At 34.5% G+C, this 23,061-nt stretch overlaps 1 protein-coding gene across 1 annotated transcript in view; it reads left to right on the plus strand.

Moving 5' to 3' along the window:
• Nucleotides 1-2,430: 2,430 nt before the first annotated feature.
• Sin3A (SIN3 transcription regulator family member A) overlaps nucleotides 2,431-23,061 on the plus strand; it is a 90,467-nt gene continuing 69,836 nt past the window's right edge. Inside the window, 4 exon segments of the mRNA XM_089095017.1 lie at nucleotides 2,431-2,635; nucleotides 8,521-8,675; nucleotides 16,129-16,338; nucleotides 20,777-21,015. Of these exon segments, the coding sequence (XP_088951143.1) occupies nucleotides 2,449-2,635; nucleotides 8,521-8,675; nucleotides 16,129-16,338; nucleotides 20,777-21,015 (791 nt within the window). The 5' untranslated portion in view covers nucleotides 2,431-2,448.

The following is a 23,061-nucleotide window of genomic DNA, read 5'->3' on the forward strand; positions in this document are numbered from 1 at the left end:
ATATATATATATATATATATATATATATATATATATATATATATATATATATATTATTATCTACATTATTTTTTCATCCACATTAATCTAGGGTACCCCCCCCCATTCTCAAGGGGGGGAACTGGGGATGAATGGTCAAAAATTTGAAGAAAACTATTAAAATGAGCACAAAACTAGCAATCTAAAAATGTGTCTCTTTTTGTTCTACCATGTCTCCCTCTGAAGAGCTGCTATTCTAGGCATTTACATTAATTTCTGTATGTTTATGTTTTATTTCTTGTTCATAGTAAAATCTGTTTACTTTAGCTTTGACTAGAGCCAATTTCTGCTCGTTTGAAACTTAAATATAATGTTATTCGTTCTGTACTTCTCATGGAAACATTTTTCTTTTTTCTTCTTATTTTAATTCGTTCCGAAGTGTGAATTAAGGTAATTTAGTTTCTGTATATATTTACTGTAGTAATGTGATTGTCATGGTGGGACTATCCCTGGTAAGAGTAGCTGCAAAATGATATTACAACAACTTCAGGAAACCCCCAATGCCAACTACAGTGTGAATCCAGCTCTATTTATTAATTTGTACTTAATGTTTTGATTTTGTGCTTCCATATTGCAGAATTAGGCTCAGATTTATAATCAATAAGATCAGAAATCCTTAAATTTACAAAAGACATTAAAAACATTTTTGCTCTCCGGACCCATCTTAAATCTATTCATACTTGAAAAACATGGTTTTCTTAGATTTTTCTTTATAGGTTGTTTCAAAACTGGAGTTTTTAGGGTAGTACCATATTTTCATCAGTGTTGCCAAGTTGAACAAAGGAAATAAATAATCTAAACTGATTAACTAAATTTGACAGTGCTTTTCATCCAGGAAAATTCAAACTTTTACAATCTGTTTATTCCCAAAGGCCACTCCACCTTCACATCAAAGCTATTCCTTAAGCTGTTTGGGTGTATAGTAGCTGATATTTTGCTGATTTTTCAACTAAGTTTGGGACCTGCTACCGCCAAAAACTGCATAAGTGCCTACAGATGTCTTTTTCATTCTTCGTCTTTCTCCTAATATTTTCCTAATATTTCTCGTAATATTCTCCTATAAAATTCTATTCAATGTCTCCTATAAGAATAAAAATTATCCTAATATTTTAAAATCTGTATGGTTGTTTAAGTTTCCACTTGACCAGTTCAGTGGTATTTCATTTCAATGTCCTTGGTACTTACACATACCAAGCTTAGTAGAATTAGAGCGCCACCTGTGGACTATGTCTATCATGTGTTCGGATGTAAGACAGTCGCATTTCGGTTTTAATTTTTTTCAGTGACTAAAATTTCATGTTTATCATCACCAGGCTCAATGGCCCCACTTTGGGCCATCCACTCAAATATATTGTAATTCCATTCGTGACTGATTTTGTCAAGATGTAAGGTGTCCAACGCTAGTGAAGCATGAATTAAACGTGTTTTGATTTTGGAGGTCTTTTTTGTCAACAACCTCAAATCTTTAAATTCTGTTATAGGTTGGAATCAAATATCATGTAATTTCGAGCCTCTATACTGCAATATTGGCCGCGTTTTTGTAACCAACAGGGTCAAAAACTCATAAAAACCAGTTTTATGAAAATCTGACCATTTGTGAATGTTTGTTTTGACTTAGTACAGCTGTAGTGCAATTTAATGCTTAGTGTTTAAACATTTGAAATATTCGCTAAATAATCTTCGAATGATAATGTGCAAAATTGCGGGTGAGGGGAGAGGTTTGAAAAGGCAATGGGCCTAAGATCCCCTGTTTGTGTCTCCTGCTAGAGAGTTAGAAAATCCTTGCATGACTCATTTCAACAAAATGAGATTTATCCATCAATTATCAATTATTATATGCTCCACCCTGTTTAGATTTTGGATGTATATATTGGATATTAGCCTCAGATTAGAAATCAGCAAGCCCAGAAGTTTTTGATCATATTTTTTGGACCTTTCGACCGTCCAGATTAAAATGCTTTTGTTCTTCTTCTGCTGTTCCAGGTTGTGGGGGGACAAAGGCGTTGAAGGCGTGTTGCATTGCTTTTTGATCAGTTTTGGCTCTTAGAAAGGCCTTCAAAGTTTTAACTGCGATCAAATAAACCGTACCGGAATTTTCTAAGATCATCTGTTTTACACGATGAGCTACAAAATAAAAAAAAAGTTAAAATGGACATTTTACACGGAGGAGATACGTAAATACTTCCAGATGTCAGTCGGGAAATGGGCCCTAAGGCCTTCTACTACCTACGTGCCCAGATAGTAAGTGGGGGTCCCCCGATGATCGTTTCCGATTCATCGTCTTGTCACTGTTTTAAAACCTCATTAATTGTCACATATTGAATCAAAAGTGATTCTTTGTTTTATATTTCTTTGATTATGATGGTCTAATCCTTTTTTTAGGTGAGAGTGACTAAAAAAGTGAATACAATGATAAGGCGGAGTGAGGAACCGCTTAGTTTAAAAAATGAAAGTGGCAGCACGAGTGGGGCTACTTCGCACTATGGACAAAGAGGCACTATCATTGGGGCTATTGGCCAAAACCAAATTGGACTTTCAAGTCATGGAGTTTATAGATTGCCATCTGGGACTGGACTTCTTCAGCATGGAAGTGGGGGTAATTAGTCGTTTTCTGTTTTCTTTGAAAAGAAATGCTAACTAAAGGCAGGGATGACAGTAGAAATGATTTATTTGGGCAAAAATGTAATGCAATGTTATTTTGACTTGTACATTTTATTTACTTAAACTAAAAGCAGTTGTCAAACTTAAAATAATAAGAAGTTATAAAGGATAAAAAAATCGTACATTCAACATGTCATTGATGTTTGTCACCATGTTGGAATTGATTTTGAAGAACCTCACCCATATGTGTGAAATAATATTACTTCTGTGTTTGTCATTTCTCCTGTTGAAAAATAGGTAAAAAAGTTATTAGAAACTTCTGGAGTTACTGAAATATTTCTTTTTTACTTTTCATTTTCGACTACTTTCTTGCATTGAATATTTTTAATATCTTCCATGATAAAAAATCAAGCAATTTAGATATTATTGAGACTTTTTGCGGGTTTCGTTAGTATGCATTAGAGGTTGCTCAAGGTCTACGGACTGGAATTTTTTAGACACCTCTGGTATTGAATAAGGCAATCAGTGCACAATATGCTACAGTTATTTTGGAATTAAGCTTACAGGAGGAACTTTGTTGGTAAGGGAGATATTTTAAATAGTGCCCAAGGTTAGTGATGTGACAATCAGTTGAAGTTGCTGATGGTTGATAGTGGCTCAACATGATCCTCTCAATTCATTTCACTGGGAAGTTTAGATCCATGAAAAAATTGATAAAGGGTCATCACAGTATTTTCACAGTATTTTTCATCACTATATAGGAGAAGGGGATAACTTAGGATCTTTCCCCTGACCATGTGATTGGTCGGTACTTGTTAATTATACAGAACACAGTCAAGAATTTTGATATGTAAGATTGGAGAAAAACCGGTTTAGCTGTCTGTATTTGGAGACAATAAGCTTAGGCTCAGTGGAAAAACTACGTTGTAGGTATGTTTTAATTAAATATTTAATATAGCATATAGAGTTGGTATTTTGGTTAGATTATGTCTAGGTAATGTTAGGTATTTAACTTGATGTGTTCTGGGCGGCCTGCTTCCTATATTTTCTGTTGTAGTTTCCATAATTTTGTTGCTAAAGTATTATATTTTCATCATACTTTGGTATATTTCATTAGGATTAGCCTAAGTTCACTTCTTGGGTTTGTTCTGTATAATTAACAAGTACCAATCGGTCTATATCCTCTATAAATATATGACCTAAAAATATGTCTTTTTTATGTTGACCCTCTACTAGGGAGCACCCTGTGATCCAACTTGTATACTAACATTCTCTAAAATTTTATAAACGGCTCTCATGACTCATATATTTTAAAACGTGTTTACATTAATTTTTTTTTGCCTAGGTTCGTAATACCAACAGATACATACATAGGCTTTTTTCATGTTGGTGTATGTCAAGACTGCCAAAAACAAGAACATTGTGCTGAAAACATAGGAAACATTAAAGCAATCTTGACAGATCATTGGGGGAGTATGGCTTTGGGAGTCCTGAAAAATTGTCGTGTTTAACATTTCCTTTTTATGTTCTCTCGGGGAAAATCCTAAATAATTTCTGAGACCACACTTTTTAATGATGACAAAACGAAAAAAAACTGTAAAGAAGAAAGAAACGAGGATAATACAAACCAGTGAGAAACTTAGATTACAATGTAAATATTTCAGTCAAGACCTCCGCTGGATCGTCCTCAGTGCACAATATTAAAAAAAATACTGATAAAAATCCCAAGATAATATAAAAAACCTAACCTTAAAACCAACACAAAAACTGAAATATGAAGACCCTCTCAAAGTAACGATGAAAGAGTAACTGAATAAAAATACAATACTGAATAGAAATTCAATTTTTCAGTGTATGCAGAGCACTGACTTGTATTATCCTCGTTTATCTCTTCTTTACGGTTTTTTTTCGTTTTGTCAGGGAAAATCCTCCTTCCGCCTCGCAGTGGTGGATCAGGACATACCTATGTATAAAACAATGAAAAGCCATTGAAAAATTCAAATCGAATTTTAGTATTAAAAGTTATTTAGCAGGCTGGTGCCAAAATTGAATTAGAATGCCGCTCATTTAATAGTTCCTGTCTCATCTTCCTACTGCTTCTTTTATTTTACCTAACGATGAATTGACATCATCTTTAATATTTGTGAGTGTGATTAAATAAAATCACGTTGTCCTTTTGGCTTAAACACGGCTGGTGGTTTCATTCATGGGATCTGCCCTATTTTTTAAGATTTTTTCTGCTTTCACTGTCAATGTCGCTTACTAAATCTCCACCTCATAGTTTTCAGCTAGCTTTTTGTTAGTATTTGAAACTGTTGAATCGTACGAATGAGATGCGGAGGCTTGTTGCCAAAAGCCAAGCCCGTAATGCGCATTTTCTGACTTATACTCATCTGGAACGAAAATTAATTTTCCAGCTAGTCTAGGGAACTGCTGGTTGTACTTTCTGTATGTTGATTAGTTTTTTTAAAAACACAATGGCGTGTAAACAAATTCATTTAGAGATATAAGTTACATTCAATGTTACACAATAGTCCAAATTTCAGGGTAAGATCAGAGGTGTATTATGGAGGAATGGAGGGACACCGGGGATGTTGAGGTTGAAACCAGTATGGCAGCTATTTAATGAGTTTCTTTTTGTCAATAGCTTTAGTCAAACGAAGGTAGACTGATCGAACCTACTTACTTGCATCCTATGGTAGTCGTGTTTGCATAACCAACTAGGCTTGCAAATGCAATATTTTAAATCAAAAACCAATCCCAGTATAAAGTTCACAAATTAGAAATGAATATAGGATTTTTTTTTATGGAAAAGGTATCAATTCCAAAATATTCTGACTTTTGGACATGGAAAAGTTTTTTTTTGCTTTTTTTATAAGTTGTGATCAAAGCCTCTTAGGGACAGGAACTTGACCTCAATGCATGCAGGTTCTTATACAAAATGGTAATTTTAGGGTACAAGGTAATACTGAAATTTTTGACTTCTATCTAAAATATTATTATAAATACTACATATACATGCCAAATTGCTGTACGAGAATAGAAGAAGAAATAGTGAAAAGTTGCGGTGAGGAGGCATGAATGTATGGACAGATGCGTAAGCCCGGTTTGATGTGAAGGGTGCTGCTTTGTATCTTAAAATTCCGAGGGAATGAAGCAAAATCTGCACAAACTTAGGTATTTGTACCCCAGATTTTTTTGGCGTATATATCCCTCATGAGAAAAGGTCTCTGGGGCTGGGGCTGTGTTCACATCAGCCATCTAAAAGCAACTGCGTTCTCTGCAAAAATCAGTTTCTCAGCAGTTGCAGCTTAAAATTATAGAGATGCATTGGAAATGGTGGACAAAATCGAGGTCTTGAGTCTGTAAACCTGGCGTTGAAGTTGCATGATTTTTACCTCCATCGATTTTTATCTCGATCATGGTCATTAAAATAATCAGTCTGTATACGCATTTACCCTCACTCCAATGTTTGGCTAATTTGACAGCTGGTAGCATATAATGAAGCATATAAAAACGTGTTTTCAATATTTTTAACTTTTAATGTTTTGCAACTCAGATAATTTTTCACCCTAAACAATATCTTTCTGATTAAACCACATGGATAATAAGAAAAAACCTCAAATTGGGTAAAAAAAACGCACCAAAAAGTATGTAACATTGAAAAATGCGCGTTGCCAAAATTTGATTTCTCGAGATAAGCCTTGTAGGCTCAGGAGGGGAGTATACATGCGTAACTTACAAAATATGATTTTTTTTTCAGGACACCAATGTGTATGTGCCATGTTGGTACTTGCTAAATTGTATGCAACTTCATACCACCCCTTCGCCATTTTCATAAGTTCTGTAAAGTGTTAGTATTGCATTAAGAGACCAATATAACGCCTTCGCGATTCTATTGACTTGATAACATCTTTGGAGCAAATGCTAGTTTATCACTGGAGCTATTGCTTCTGCTGGTCTGTCGCTGGAAACATGTATTGATTCCATCCCACCTTTATGAACAAGGAGCTCGTGAGACTCAAATCAATTTTGCTGCGTGGTAAATGGTTTGATGGTAGGATATTCAATTAGGTTCTTGGGAACGTTTTTGGAAGAAGCTGAATGGATTTATTTGACAAAATGGGAGCGAAGTATCTTTGGTGGGGTTCAGTATATTAGTTGGATAGTATAATGCAAAAAAAAAGTATGAAACATGTCTTGCACCCAGAAAGTTGGGGTTAAATAACCCGACCACAAAAATTGAAAGCAAACACCTTTTTCATCATTATGTAGATTATACTGGTATGAAAAAAAGAAGAAAGAAGATTCTAAATTTGGATTTGCACATTTTTTAGGTGATTTCTTTTTGAAAAATAATTAAGTGAAATTTTGTTATTTCGGATTCTTAAGACTTAATTATTTCCCTAATACAAGTGTCTTTAGTGGGTTCTAAAAAAAGTTAGGCGAGATAAGCGAGAATAAGTTAGTTATAGGCGAGAACAATTAAGTAAAAAAAAAAGAAATAAAAAATGAAGCGTAATAGTTTTTCTCTTCTATGATTCAGCACCCTTAAATGCAACAAGAAAAATAAATTTTTGCAGACCAGTAATATCAAGTATACTTTTTTGGCTCTGCCAGATTATCTAAAATAATTCGAAGTTATGTCATCGAGTGATTTGGATCCTTTCTGCAAATTGAAGCCAGTAAAGCAGATGTCTATTTTCTATTTCTATATTGCTTTTAACTTGTCCTATGATGGTAAGACTTCTTTTAAACTTTTCTGTTATTTGGCTTAGAGGCCTTGTATGCCAAAAGCATTGCCTTTTTTTATGATACCTTCGTTTTAATTTTAAAGAATATTAATGAAACCTTAGTTTCATCTAGGATTATCCAGAAGAAAAGATTTCCAGACCTAAAACACTAATTAAATGAAGAATAAGAAGAAACAACACATGAACAAACCAGATATGTTAGCTTGGTATACAACTCATTGATCAGCTTTGTCATTGCCATATTGAAAGCTCACTATTTGCATTCTACCTGCTATTCGGAACTTCGGTTTATTTCTTTTACCGTTTGAAGAAAATTTTGTTTGCCTATCAAATAACCTATTAAAACAACATTGATTCAGTTCATCCACATACTTTAAGATCATAGTTCTTTTACTATAGTAACGATTCAAGTATTTCCAACATAAAAAAATGGAAATTAACGTAACTTTGTTGGATTCATATTGATAAATATTGATTTTTGGCTTTTGTATCAGTAAAAAGATAATGAGAGATATTGATTGAATAAGAGAAGATTATTTCTTTCCTGGATGAGACATTGTTTGGGAGATGAGATGTGATGAGAATTCTTGTATTTGAAGTTATACACACTGTACTAATAAATGCAATTTTCTTCACGGCCTATCGAATCTAGTCTTGTATTTAATATTGCGTACTTATCTGTTATAGCGCCGACACTCTTGAAGTGAAGTTAGGTTAATCCCAATGAAATATACCCAAGTACAATGAAAATGTAATACTTTAGAAACACATTTGGGTTATATATTTGCACATTAGGGGGAGGGGGATAAAGTATAGCGGGTCTGCATGCAAAATGTGTTCGGTAAAATTAATCTACATATTATGAAGTAAGAATTGATTTCTAACTTCACACTGTCCAAATACTTTACCCCCAACCCCCCTAATGTGCAAATATATAGCCCAAATTATATATTTCCCATCTATTCTGTCACGTGTCTTGTCTTACGCTAAGCTGAAAGAAACCGGTTCTACAATGCGTCAATAGATGAAGAACTTGGGTATCGGTGTTATAACAGATAAGTACCTAATATTGTAATATATCCAAATTGATTTACGTACAAGAGATAATTCAGGTTTCTTTTTGTAGGTACACGGATTTTAGAGAGTAGTAGTTTAACTCTGACCAAAGCTCAGGACACTGCCATTCCTTTGACAACAAGCTATCATCAGCCATCCACCGCCCATCATTCCAATGCGATCTATCCAGGAGCTGCAAGCACAGGAGGAGGCTCCCCTGCACAGGTAGTAGATGCTGAACTTAAAAAAAGATGAATGTTGATATCAAAATAAATAAACGATGCATTGAAAAGTTAATACACATTTTCTGCCACATGGTCAATCTAAAGAATAATTCTAGGACTAAACACACCAGATAAAAATATCTTATATTTTCTGTAAAAAACGCGGTGTATAGGGCGAATTCGGTAATTAAAGACATTCGTTGCACATGCTAGAATTTGAGATGGGACATAAACAGTGGCGATTCTGGCCTCTTGCACCCAAGGCAAGATTTTGATTAGCCCCCCCCCCTTCAGTCTCCCACAAAATTTGCCGGCCGAATTAAAAAAATCATTTATTAAAAAAATATTTCCAATTTGTTAATTAATTAATAATCTATTTTTAATAATTTTAATTTATTATTTGAATTATTCAATAATTATAGATTATTTTACTTGATTTTTTTTAATTGATGCTGAATTTTGTATGCGTTTTTGAGAGTTTTTTGTGTTAACCCCCCCCCCCCCCTATTTTTTTTAGTAAAACCTCCTCAGAAAAAAGTTTTGGGTACAGCCTTGTTATAAATTGCTTTTTTTATTAGCTGCGCCCTGTACTTTATCAATGAAATATCAAAAATTACAAAATGATTATAACCGTTAGATTATTTGTTTGAAATTTTGCCCCCTAAAATTTCTACGCCTGGGGCAAGTGCCCCCTCTGTCCCTCCCCTCCAGCCGCCCCTGGAGGTTGAACATTTCTGTAAATTTAATATGATAAGTTATAAATTTAGTGTGCCTCTTTCAGAAAGAATTGAAGATAAATACTGTTCTCAGATTGAGCGATCTGGGCTTTAAACTAACCTTTAATTATTATAGAGTAAACTGTTCAGTGGGAATGATTTTAAGACATCTTCAAAGGAATAGTGTAATACTTCTAAAAAAAAGCTGTAATTTGAGGTTGAAATGTCCAAAACAGCAATTTAAATATACACAATTTTATTTATGTTGTATTACCAAAATTCTATTTCACAATGTTTTCTCTCCAATAATACGCTCACTGAAGGAAACGCGTAATGAATTTGACGGCCAAGTTACGCTTTGATAATGTGCATGGAAGGAGTCAAACTTGTATGTCTTACTTTCCCTAAAATCTACTTTTTTTTACATTACTCTGAAATACTGAGCAATTTCTGGGTATGACTAGGAGTGAGGGGGATTAGCCAGTAGCTGCTTGGGATTTGTCTACTTGGCAAATTTTGTCGCGAGTCTACAGATTTGAGACGCGTTTCAATGTTATTTCCTATTTGTCCTATACTACAAAAGTCTATTTTGCTTTAAGAGAATACCATTACTTATGAATAATAGTACAATAGTAAATTTCGACAAAGGGACAACTATTACTAAGGACACGTATTTTTATTTGTGTTTTTAACAGCACATTCATCACGTTTTGCCAAAAACACTGACTCATTTAAATGCGAAAGGAAATTTCGATATGATTGTTGGGGTTTTAAAGACTGAGACAATCTCTCAGTCTGGGAGGCGACTGTGGCTTCCATCCATTTTAGCCGCTGGATTTGGTTCACCAAAACTGGTTTCTTTCTTGACGGGTAGTTAGCTGCTAGGAATCAGCTGATTTAAGATTTGTCTGTTAAATTCCCTCCCAAAAATACAGAAACAACAGATTCAATAAGCAGCTAAATTGGGGTAAAGATATTTATTACTTGTGGTGTTAAACTGCATATTCTCTGTTTTTTTTTTTGTTACGTTTGGCATTATTTGCCTGACAGTGAATACAAAGGGTTATTTTGTGGATAAGGGCTTGAGAATTGAAATACGTTTGGGTTTTGACTTGATTCACGTATACTAAACTGATACTATTTTAGGAACTCGTGAGGGGCGAGGGGTGAGGAGGGGCACAAATCTGCATGTATAATCTTGTTCTGCTTCATTTTGGGGAATTTTCCCAATGGTTGCTACATATATGTAAATTTTTGTAGGGTGTACTGTACTGGTCCTCCTCAAAGTGGCATCTGCGATAAGAATAAACCTCTTTTGATAAACTTATATCAGTCAGTTGGGGAGACATTGTAGTTTAATTTAAAAAAGAGAAAAACATGCTGAGCATTCTAGTACTTAGCCTTGTATGATTTAATCCAAACCTGCCATTTTGTCAACGAATACAAAAGAAACAGACATACTTAATAGTGAAAACAAAAGAAATAGTTCTAAGCAGGGGTGTCCCGAGGGGGGGGGAGGGGCGTTTCGCCCCTCCAACAGTTTTGGCATTGGGAAAATTTTTGCCGAAGGCAAAAATTTCGGCAGAAATTTTGCAAAATTTCCCGAAATTTTGCAAAATTCTTGATTTCTGCAGACAATTCGACATAAATCAGGTATTGGTTCGGTAAAATTTACGAAGGTCACCCCCCCCCCCCAATGAAATGAGTCTCGGGACGCCCCTGGTTCTAAGCCATATGATTTGTCCCATAGCCCCATCATTAATAATCCAAAACCCAAAGAAGAAAACCCTTAGCCAGTGGTGTCATTGGAAATTTTCTTGGTGGATGGGTCTAGATATTGCACAGTTTTTCAGTTTTGGGCCTCCTTTAGCCGTGGGAAGAGGTGCTGAAGCCTCTTTAATAGACTCAGAAGAATAGAAGAAGGCTTCCTTACTCTCATTAAAAAGTCAGTACTCCATAGAATAGGAAAAATATGACACATTGAAAATAAAGAGCAATAGCTTTCCCCGAAGGGTCGCCAACTTTCAGAAATCACGTACACTAGGTTGCGCGTGCCAAGCGTGGCGAAACTGTGCCAAAACTTGTGGGGATTGTACCACGCGTGACAGGATTCTGCGGGGCATGCAACGCTTTGAGATGTGCACCCTGTGGCAGAAAGTGTGCAACCCCGAGGTGGTTTATAATTTGACTTGCGTTCCTGATAACTTCAACACTGGACAAGAATTTAAAATATTACTGAAGCACTTGGATATCAATTTAGATATCATAAAGATAAAATGCTTTTTGCTTGCAGTAGACTTTTGAGAGTAAGAAATAAAAAACCTACCAGATCAGCTAGTATTGAAGATTTTAGAATATAGGTTATCCTTCTAACAAGAACTTGACATAGCCCGTCTGTAAAAAAACTAATTGTTGTGCCAAAATTCGTATTATCAGCTTTATTCGTTAGTGGAGGGGGGATTAATATCCCCCTCTTTTCTGTTGTGATTGAATAAGTTTACAGATCGTTTAAAATAGAGAGATTTCTTTTTTTTCAATGATGCCAATGTAATATATTTCTTTTTCTTTTATGGCGAACTTTTCTCTCCATACGCATAAAATGTTGTAACAATGTTAGAATTTTATATGCCATGCTAGTTTTTCCCCTAACTTCGGAATATACCATCTAACCACACAAAATATTGTATTTCCCTGTTTACCCCCATTCTCACCGAAAAATTACATTGGCTTTTACATATACCCCTGAATAACACAATCTTCCTTTGCTATCAAATATACAAGCACTTGTAATGATCGACCAAAAATAAGTTGAAGCAAGTTTTCTTCATAAAACTTCAATTGACTGTGATAATAAAAAGAATTCCATGACAACCTTGCCATTTATATATAGTTTTGATAAGTAACCTAAGAATATCGGGAAAGTCAATTAAAGTCAAACACTCACTAGTTTAGGCAAAATGAGGGTCTGAAAAATCAAGCAATACGTTATGAAATTGTAAATAAACAAAGCCAAAGGATTTCTAAGCAGGGCTGCCTTCTTTTGGTTTGCTAGTAATAGGAGCTGACGTTTGAATGATTCAAAATCTGCTAGCCAATAATCTATATTGTATACAATCTTTGTCAAAAAATGTATTTTATTTTAATATTGTCTTTTGCTTCTTACAAAGACACTAGACACAGAATTTACTTTGGAATGAACCCTTAAACATCTCTATTTTGTTTTAGTGCCCGATTAGTGACAGAAAAAAATAATAAAAAAGAAGACACATCGCTGGTTTCCATGGGAAAAAGTTCAAAGTGGGGGACGGTAATTCTCCTAAATGGGGGGTTTCGACTCGGGTGACTCCAGTATTGTAGTTTTCATTTCGATTCGACACCATTTTTATTGGGTTTCAGGCTGTTTTCTGAAATTCCCGTAAATTCGTGTTTGCAATAAACTCTTACCACTAAGATTAATCAAAATCATGGAAACCGTTCCTGAATTTTGCTTCAGACGGCGATTCTTCCACATATTACAGTTTTTTTCATAACGTGTTTTCAACTTTTCTGTTACTATGGGCTCGACTTCGTTCTTTACTAGTTTGCAGAAGATGCCACAACCATAATTAGACCAATTTATCCATAGCTACATTAATTTACCCACAATTAGATCATATCCTTGAAGTAAAGTTTTAGCATAAAGCCAAATGAGAAGGGGGGGGGGTTCAAGACTTGAAAGCTCGTTCAGGACATTATAAGACTTTCTGACCTATACTATAAAAAATTTCTTACATTTTTTGTTGACTTTCTTCTATTTATCTTCTTTTGCTATACTTTTTGTCTAAATTTGTCTCATCTTGATTTTCTGTGTTTCATAATAATGGGTTACGATGTCAAGCATTATCAAGGAATGTCTAAGCTTTAACACAAATGATGCGTAAATAGTTAATGTGTGGCACTGTAACAAAGAAAAGTTGGTTGTATATTAGTCTAAGTCTTAGAGATATAAAGGACTAAGTTCTACTTCATTCGTTTTCATTACTGCAAAAAATAAGAGAGAATACCTGTTTCCTAAGGGCTGTTTTCTTTTTTTTTGAAAAAACGACTAGGTAGCAGAAACAATAGCAATCTAGTTTTTTTTATCTTTTTATGTTTTCCTGAAACAGCGCCAGTGCTTAATTTAGTAGTGGTTGCCTAACTAAGAATTTCTACACTTAATGATTTTTTGAAGCTTTTTCAATAGTTTGGGTCTTTCCTGGCCCTTTTCCATCGATTATTTGTTGTGGTATTTGTACTTTTCTTTTCCAATGGCCAGTTGAATTAGTTCAAGACATACTAGTCCTTGAATGTGCTTTTCATGTTCAAAAGTTAAATTCGTAAGTCCATATCAGGGGTTTCCAAACATTTTCTAGGGCTGTAGACTTTTGAATTTTACACCACGATACTTCACGGTCTTTCGATGTCTACAAGATTGAAACAGAAAAAAACTTTAAATAATAGAAGATCATTGTTAATAATTTTTTCTCAAGTCACCCCCTTGTTCTGTCTCGTACCCCTGACATTCGTTTTTGGATCCCCAAGGTACATATACCCCTCGTTTGGAATACCTAATATAATAATAGATTGTGAAAAAAATTTAAGAAGTCGTTGAGAGGTAAACTTAGATTGGTTCAAATTACTCTTCTTCTTTGACAAACTTGCATTTAAGATGTCTTGACTAATTAGATTTTCTGTTTTTCTAATAACCTGTTCTTTTATCTGCAACAGTTTCAAATCTAATTTCTTATAATATAACAAGAAATTACCTAAGACAAGTGTTCATTTCCAAATTATTATCTTATCAAAATTAACTTTTTGTGTCCAATCAAATCTATCTAGGCCCTTCCACTGTATTTTCATAAGCAGCATTGGCTTATTAATGCATTCATTTCTGAGCAAGTTCAAATTTGTTTTATTTATTTTTAGAACTTATTCTCACTTAATGATCTGATTACATTATCATTAGCGATAGTCTTCATGTTTATAATACAAGACACACCACTCGTCTCACACCCAGAGGACTTTTTTTGTGATGCCTCCTTTGTTTAATTAATGATCACCCTTATTCCTACGAACGTAGTAGAAATGACTGTCAATACAACTAGACTTTATTTTGAGTTTCAGTAAAGAATTGTCATGTCAAAAATAACTTTAAAACTGACTAGTTGAAGATAGTGTTGCCAGACGTTCAGTTTGAAGTTGAGCTACTGTAAAAGTGAAAATGCACCGAAAGCTCCATTTTTCTAGTGAAAATGTGCCGAATGAACGATCCCCCTCCCAAAAAAAAATGCGCCGATTTGAAATATTTAATGCACAAACACCTCAAAAAAGCACAAAAATGACCAAATGTGCCCCATTTGGCCACTTTGGTTGAAGAAGAGAAAGCTTAATTTCATCCATCTGTTGACGTAAGAAACCTCCCCTCCCCAACAACAATAGAATCCCGAACAGGTGAGATTACGAGGGCGTGACGTTAAATCCAGCATTGTCGAAGACGTTCTGCACCTAAATGGAGTGAAGTCAGTTTTTCGGCATGTTCTGTGAGACTTTCAGGAGGGTGCTGGTAATGGTCACTTATAATGAAGCTATGGTTTTAGCAAGAGAGCAAGATCTTGAAGCAAAAGTCTGATCTGATATCCTCTGACTGTGGCCTTAGGAATTTGTGCGATCCATCTAAAAAATCATTTTGAGTGGAAGCCCAATATTATAGACCCTTAATTATTTGGATATAATTATTTTTTTATTATTATTATATGTAACCTCAAGGACAGCGTGTCTCCAGGTAGTCAAAAGATCAATGTTAGATTAGAGAAGCTATTAAGAAGCAGATTCAAAGAAGGACATGGACAACTTTCTCCCATATATTGAAAAGTATACAAAGGAAAACTATCTGCTCTAAATAAAGAAAGAAGACCCCAAGATTTCCAAATTTGTATAGGATGACTTAACCACAAAGTGTATTTAGAGCCAAAATTTAAAAGAATTCCAACTTGAACTCGAGAAACTAACCCTGTTGGAAGTTGGAACTCGTGTTTTATGGATCAAATTGTATTTTGGTTTTTTGTTTCCTTTTCATGAAAACCCCTTTTTGTGTAAAAGTAGTTGGTAAGATTATATTGGAAGCTGTCTATGTTCAAATACCCTGAACAGCTTCTAGATTTTAAGAATTCTGGAGGGTTAGCATTGCTTTCACTTTGGCATTATTCATGTGACCTGAAAATTTGTGGTAACAATGAAATTTCCAAAAGTACTGTTGTTTTCAACTCAGTTGCAGACCTTTTATGAATTTGAAATAGAAAATAAAATAGGAATGGCTTTATGTTGAGTAAGGTATATTATGTAGTATGTGTGTTTGTACAGACAGGTCTGACTATTAAAGAGGGTATAATTTTGTCATGGAGAGGGAGCCGAATATAAAAAAACTAAAATTAACTAATTTTTGAGAATGCTAGTTTCTGACAAATCCTTGCGTGGAATGAAATTCATCACCCCCCCCCCCCCCCCTCTTCCATCAGCGAGCAGAAATGCTGTGTAGCAAAAACGGCATTGGGAATTCTTAGAAAAAAAGAAAAAAGTTGCACTTTACATTTCATTAGTGTCATAGTTTAATGTGCTAAACATCGATCTTCGTGACCTTTCTCTGTAGATTGTGTCTAGATAATTAATTAGTTGCAGTGCTATTAAAACGGATAACTAACCCATTTTTAAACAATTTTTCAGGGAATTTTGCATAGTGGGAGTTCTCAGTCTTCAGCTCTCCACTCACCTGGTCCAATTCCAGCTCACATGTCTATTAATCAAGTTCAAAACCAGCAGATCATCCAAGGTTCTAGTGAACCAGTAAATTTACAAACAGCTCATCAGCAACACGTTTATCATCCAAATATGGCTCATCAACAAATGAGACAGGCACATGTTGGGATTGGAAAGGTTTGCTTTGCTTTCTAAATTTTGGTTCAGATAGGAGGCAGTGTAATCAAGCATCTGGTTATAGTTTCTCCCCCCCTTACGTAAAAAATAAAATTTCCTCAAAACCACTCTTGTGAAATGCTTGAAAGCTGTATTTATGCTCTCCTGTAGAATTTTCAAAAAGTGAGCTCCTCTGTCTGTGATCAGCTTCAATACGGTTTACCCCCTCTCATGAAACAAAAAAAGAAAGATTGATGGGCGTTGGAAATAGAATGATGGGACCCAATAAATTGACTTCATTTATTGTTGAAAATAATGCAATACACTGCTAAACCAAACAGTGTTGTAAATTTGAATGGTTTGAACATCTATTGAAACACAATGCTTTTGTGAGTGATTTATTTCTAGGGATTATCTGTAACTGTTTTTGAATTATTACGGATATTTTTTTTCTAAATGGTATATCTTTGTCTAGAAAAAGTATGCTTATTGCTCAAATTTGTAAAACTGATATGAGATAAAGAGCAAAATATTAAACCACTCACTAATGATATTGTTTAGACAAATACTTCAAAAAAGCTTACGAATTGACTGGCAAACCAAAAATGTCATGGCTGTAATTTTATATGGCTTTTGTGGCTTTGTCATGGCTTTTAATTGTTGAAATAGTTGTCATGGCTTTTATTGCTGAAACAGTTTAAGTACATGATCATAAATGAACGTTTGTAAGCATATGGAAGGGGGATTGTTCAAGACAGGATGCACAAAAATAGCAGCCTAAAAATGTACACAGTTTTTCTTCCCTCACCCACTCCTGCTATAATTATTTTTATATAGTCTAATACAAGGCCGTACCCAGGATTTTTTTTCGGAAGGGGTTGTACTAAAAAAAAATTTCGGAGGGGGGATTACACAAAAAACCTCAAAAAACGCACCCCCGCCCTCTTGATACGGCCTTGGTCCAACACAGCAAGTTCAAAGTGCTGTTGCTTAATGTGTAGGGAATATGTTTTGACTTTGGAAAGCAGAGCTGGGGAAGTTTTGTAAGTAGAAAAAAAGACACATTTTCTGAACCATAGGTCTACAATAAATATGTGACTGATTTTCTTTTGTTTCTCTGTCTTATATTTGTGTTACCTCAATTTGTTTCATTAACTATTCTTCTAATCAACTACTTTTTGCATCTTTTTCACTCCTTTCTACCTTTTTTTATCTTTATTCAATAAATTATACGAATGAGTAATTAAGCGCCTGTTACTGTAAAATGAACAATATGACCATTTTGTTTTTATATTCTCATAAATTTCATAGAAAGAATATTCAGCCCGAAATATATAGGTTACTTTTCTGCACATTTTGGCACTCTTTTGTCAGATTCTTTAGTTTGAGTACTTGAAACACGGTACACGATTCTCTAGGGTACGTAGACTATGGGATAAATGAGGGATTCAGCCTTTTCTTTATCTCCCTTCTCTGTGTGCAAATTTCACTTTATCTTTTTCACTTTCACCTTATCACTTATCCAAGCTTGTCTTTGATTTATCTTAGCTTGTTTTGGATTCTATACATTTTTTTGGAAATGTTTTTTGAAAATATTCTCTTTAATGGTCCCAGAAAGCCTCAGTAGAACTCACAAGCCTTGTCCTCATGAAGAATTTGTTTCCTTTGGAGTTTAAAATATAAAAAAAATAGATAGCAAATGATAATCAGGGCATGGACTTTGTTAAGTACTCCATGGGAATATAACCCTCTATTTGATGCTAAAAAAATTTAAAGGAAATTTGATTTTTTTTTTCCTGTCGTTGCCATTATTTCATGTTTTCTCATTAGCTAATTAGAGTATTTTAAAGAAATATTGAAAAAATAAAAAATAATTTTTAGTTGGAAAATTTAGCCTTGAAATTATCAATTATTCAAATTCATTCGAAGATAGAAAGGTTGATAGTAGAATGTGTGGAGAAACTTTCACGGAAAAAATTACAAGCAACAAAAGCAAGTAAATGCATCAAAGACTGTAATACGTTATTTTGAAGTCAATGTGATGGTTCAGAATTCGACAAAATAAGCGGGCTATTTACTTATTTGAAGTAGACAAAAATAGAGCAAGCAAAAAGGATAAACACAAAAATGAAATTTTGTGTTTAAAAAAGAAGCTTGGTTGTGGTAACTCAGGCATCATTTTTTTTACACTTAGAAGTGGCGCCAATCTTGAAATTTAAAGGGGAGAGGGCAAAATATATTTTCCAATATATGGGAGGGGGGGAATCCCCCCTTCCATTTTCATTTTTGTAAATGAAAATGCTCCCAAAAATTCGAGAAATCCGGGAGGTGGGAGGGGTGAAAAAAACTTGTGATGGACAGCCCCTTCCCAATTGACGCCGCTGGTACATAGTCCACTCTGTAATGGGTCTACTGGATTAGTATCTTCCTTTATATTATTTGGTTTGCAAGGTGCTCAAAGGTTTTTTGGTTTTGAAAATATCTCGTGTCTTGTTATTTCTGTTGCAGAAATCGTCGTAAATAGATTCTAAGACCACTTCATACATGACATATGAAGCAAAGAAAAAAAAGAAAAGAAAATAAAATAAAATAGGCGAGAAAAACGAGGGTAGTGTCGGCCAGTGGAAAAATATGAAACGGTAATAAATAAATATTTCGACAGTTTTTTCGACAAAAACACAGTTTTTTCCTCTTGCGAGTTTTACTTCAACAGGTTAGATTTTAGTTTTGTTTCTTTATTTTTTCTGAACACTGAAGACGATTTGTCGAAATACCTGTTTTTTTTCGTTTCGCGTTTTTCCACTGGTAGAAATTGCCGGAACTTGGAGCCTTTGCAGCAAAGTTGTTTGATCTTAGGTTTAAATATGTCTTCCTAAAAAAAGAAAAATATTTCACTGTTAGTATAAAAAGGAATAGGATTTTTTTTGGGGGGGGATTCAAAGTTTTTCTTTATTTGCGATATAAATACGATATAAAAAAAAGCTGTGCTTTTTCCTGGAAGCTGTATTAAACACTTAATTAATAGTGTAATTAATTAATAGTATAATTTTTTTTTTTTGGGGGGGGGTGGGGGGGCAGTTACCCCCCACCAATAATGTGGAGAAAAAATTATTATATATCCCATACCCCTTGAATATCCAGATATGGACCCCTCTTGAATATCCAGATGATGCCTGAGTTACCACAACCAAGCTTCTTTTTTAAGCACATAATTTCATTTTTGTGTTTATCCTTTTTGCTTGCTCTATTTTTATCTACTTCAAATAAGTAAATAGCCCGCTTATTTTGTCGAATTCTGAAGCATCACATTGACTTCAAAATATCCGACACTAGTGTCGGATAACTAAAAAAGCAAGTAAAGGTTTATTTTATTTGCACACAGAGAAGGGAGATAAAGAGAAGGGTGAATCCCTCATTTATCCCATAGTCTACGTACCCTAGAGAATCGTGTACCGTGTTTCAAGTACTCAAACTAAAAAATCTGACAAAAGAGCGCCAAAATGTGAACTGAGAATTTTTTTCTCAGTTCCGCTATGTCTGCTTTTGGCATATAACTTCTTTTAGCTTTTTTCCGAGCTGCGTTAATGTCGAATAAATAGATCGCGACCAAAATCATCATGAAACCAAAAAATCGCTCAAATCGTATGCATGGTTTTTGTGTTTCTTTCTGTTTATGTCAAATATGCTCTGTAAATTGTTCAAAATATTACGTTTCAAAAGGTGTCTGTTATTCAACGAGCTGGTAGCTCGTTGAATATAATGACGTTTACTAAATTAGAATTATTTAATTGCAGAAAATCAGGTTCTTGTCAAGGAATGCGAGCAGTTTGTAAGTCCTGTTTTACACTAAAGCCAGTTTCTCGCGACAAGACAAGTCTCTGCGGCTAAAAAGCACCACTCGTGAAAACCAATGGCAAGTGAAGTTGGCTTATAAGACAGGCTAGGGAAAATTATACCAGCTAGTGTCGGATAACGAGTGAAAAAGAAAATTATTTAAAAATTAATTGACCACGTTTCCATTGTCATCAATTTTTTATGGATAAACCTTGTTAATGATTAGTTTCAGTCATTATTTTACAAGGTTTTCAAAGATGCTATTCATTTCTGGAAGTAATTGACAATAACAAGGAGACAAAGTTGAAATTGGAAGTTCTATTAAACTCGTGAGCATAATTATTTGAATTTTGCGCCAAAATCCACTAGCCAGAAACTGTTAATACTAGCAGGCTGGGTTCGATTTTTACCTCTAGCCAACTCTAATCTTCTCGCGAATAATTTCTTGCAGCTTTCTGCTAGTTGGATGAAAATAAACATTGGAAAGCTTAGCCGGTTTTGCTTTTCAGCTCGCAAAAAAAGGTCCTAAGCTTAAAGTAAACGAACGTGTTAAAAAATAGAGTGAATTGTGCAGTAGGAAATAGAAAAATATATTGTTTAAAAAATTTCGTTTTTACAATTTCAGTTGCATAGTGGGACACCTATTGCAACGCCATCTCCAACTGGTTCAGCTGCATCCCCATCAGCATCTCAGCCCGTGGGACTGTCATCAAATGCCTCAGCTGCTGCTCAGCAGCAACAATTTCAGAGGTTAAAAGTAGAAGACGCTTTGTCTTATTTGGATCAAGTCAAATATAAATTTGGTGGCCAACCTCAAGTTTACAATGATTTCTTGGATATTATGAAGGAATTTAAATCTCAAAGGTAAGTTTTTACAAACAAAATTGGAGCCTTGGTATACAAAAAAGAAACTCTAAAAACGCATCTAAAATTTATTTTTATATATTTTTGTTACGTTTTCACGAGTCTAACAAAGTTTCGGGGAGGGGTGATTCAAACCCGGTACCTCTTCTTTCCCTCCCCGAACTCTTGTCTGACTCGTAAAAACTACATTTACAACATGCCTCAGATAAGTAACAATTCACAATAGATGAATGAATAACCGTTAGTTTGAAATCTTACACATTAGGACAATAAATTAGTCGGACTAACGAATGAAAAATATTGAAGAAAAAAAAAGATATACAGGAACACCACCAGACAGGCGACTGACTTAACTGAAAAGTTGTATTTACAAAAATATATATAGCTTAAATTGTTAAGAAGGGAGGGAGACTTAACCTCGTGCCGAATTTTATTTTGTCTAAATGTCTCAAAAGTTCCGGGGGGGGGGGCATTAAACATTTTCCCTAGACTCTTTCGTATATCGTTTGCCACATAAAATCTATCTAGATCTATGCAACTGCTTTAAGTACCAAGTGGTTTTATGTAGGTTGCCTTTAATTCACTGATCAGCTGGATGTTTTTCATGAATTTCTACCTAAATTTATTTGATCACCGAAGTGGTAACAAAAATTGGCTCAGATCCGAGTTGCACAGGCTTGCACGGCATGATTTGGATAGTCAATAAACAGTGTATAATCAGCATATGGCCAAGTAAGTGACGCAGACTGTGAAAAAGTATATGGCACTGCTTTATTCTGAAACCCTAAAAAAAGGTATTCAAAAGAGAAAATAGTAACTTAAGGTCGCGTGAAAAAAAAAAATCATTTTGCAATATTAAGAATTTGCAACTTGGATGAGGTTTGTGTTGGAATATTCACAAACATAATGTATGCTGTAAAAGCGGGTGCGGGAATTTCTTCACCCTCCTTGAAGTGGTCTGTTGCACCGTTTTGGCCCGACCACGTCTGTTAAGATTTTTGAACACCCCCCCCCCTCCAGTCGGGCAGAAATAACTCGAATAGAATTGAAAACATCTGTCATAAAAAAACAACAAAAAACAATTTGTGAAGGAAGGTGACTATTTAAAATGTTGTTGTGAATTTGTCAGCAGGACGTCGACAGCCTTTGGAATTTGACATCATACGGATCCAATGCATATGCTGAGCAATTCTTCCACAGGTTACATAATAAGCACACTTGATTCTAGTTTAGTCTTACCGTGATTTTGGAGGGGTTTTCAGTCCCCCCACCCGATTGAATCCTCTGATATCCTTCTTCTGTTTTAGGTATATGTATCTATGGCATTAAATATTGTTCGTTTGATTATTTTGGAGTTAATGTCATTATAGATCTGAAAAGGAAAACATTGCTTCCTTAATGAGATTGCATTGGGTTGTTAGATTTGTAGTACAAGAAGTCCTTTTTTTAATTCTAAGCAGCATATCCAAGGCTCAGACCTTTGTCCTCCTGTTATTATCAATAGAGGTTTTTTTCCTGAAATTTGAGAATAATATTCTTTTGGCAGATTTTATTAAAGTGACCTCGAAATAGCATATTGAAAGTGTTCGTGAAACAATCCAACTCAATTTCGATATTGGATGAACTCGAAAAAAATAAAATCAAGCTGGAAATATTATATTTCAAGTAAAATGACCCATACTTCTTTAAAAAAATAAAAATAAAGCCTAGCTGCTTTCACGTTTATTACAAATATCTAGATTTTGTAGTCCCAAAAGTATCAAATTACCTTAATAGTCATATTTTTAGAATCTTTAATAAAAATCACAAAATGAGATTAAAATGTTATGTTTTTTTGGAAACTCTTGTGTGATAGTACCTTGGTATCCTTTTTAGTTCTTTATTTCATTTTTTTGTGTATTTTATTTTATAAAAGCCTGCGTACCTATAAGCCGTGATTTTCTAAATCCTTTTTATGTCTCGAAAAGAATAGGCTATAGCTATCATTTATTTTTTAAACACACAATGTCATTGGTTTTAACTCAGTAAAAATATCAATTTTATTAG

Source organism: Artemia sp. Qi Xiang Cuo, chromosome 9 (genome assembly GCF_049724085.1).
Source record: "Artemia sp. Qi Xiang Cuo chromosome 9, ASM4972408v1, whole genome shotgun sequence".
In the NCBI taxonomy this organism is placed as follows: Eukaryota; Metazoa; Arthropoda; class Branchiopoda; order Anostraca; family Artemiidae; genus Artemia; species Artemia sp. Qi Xiang Cuo.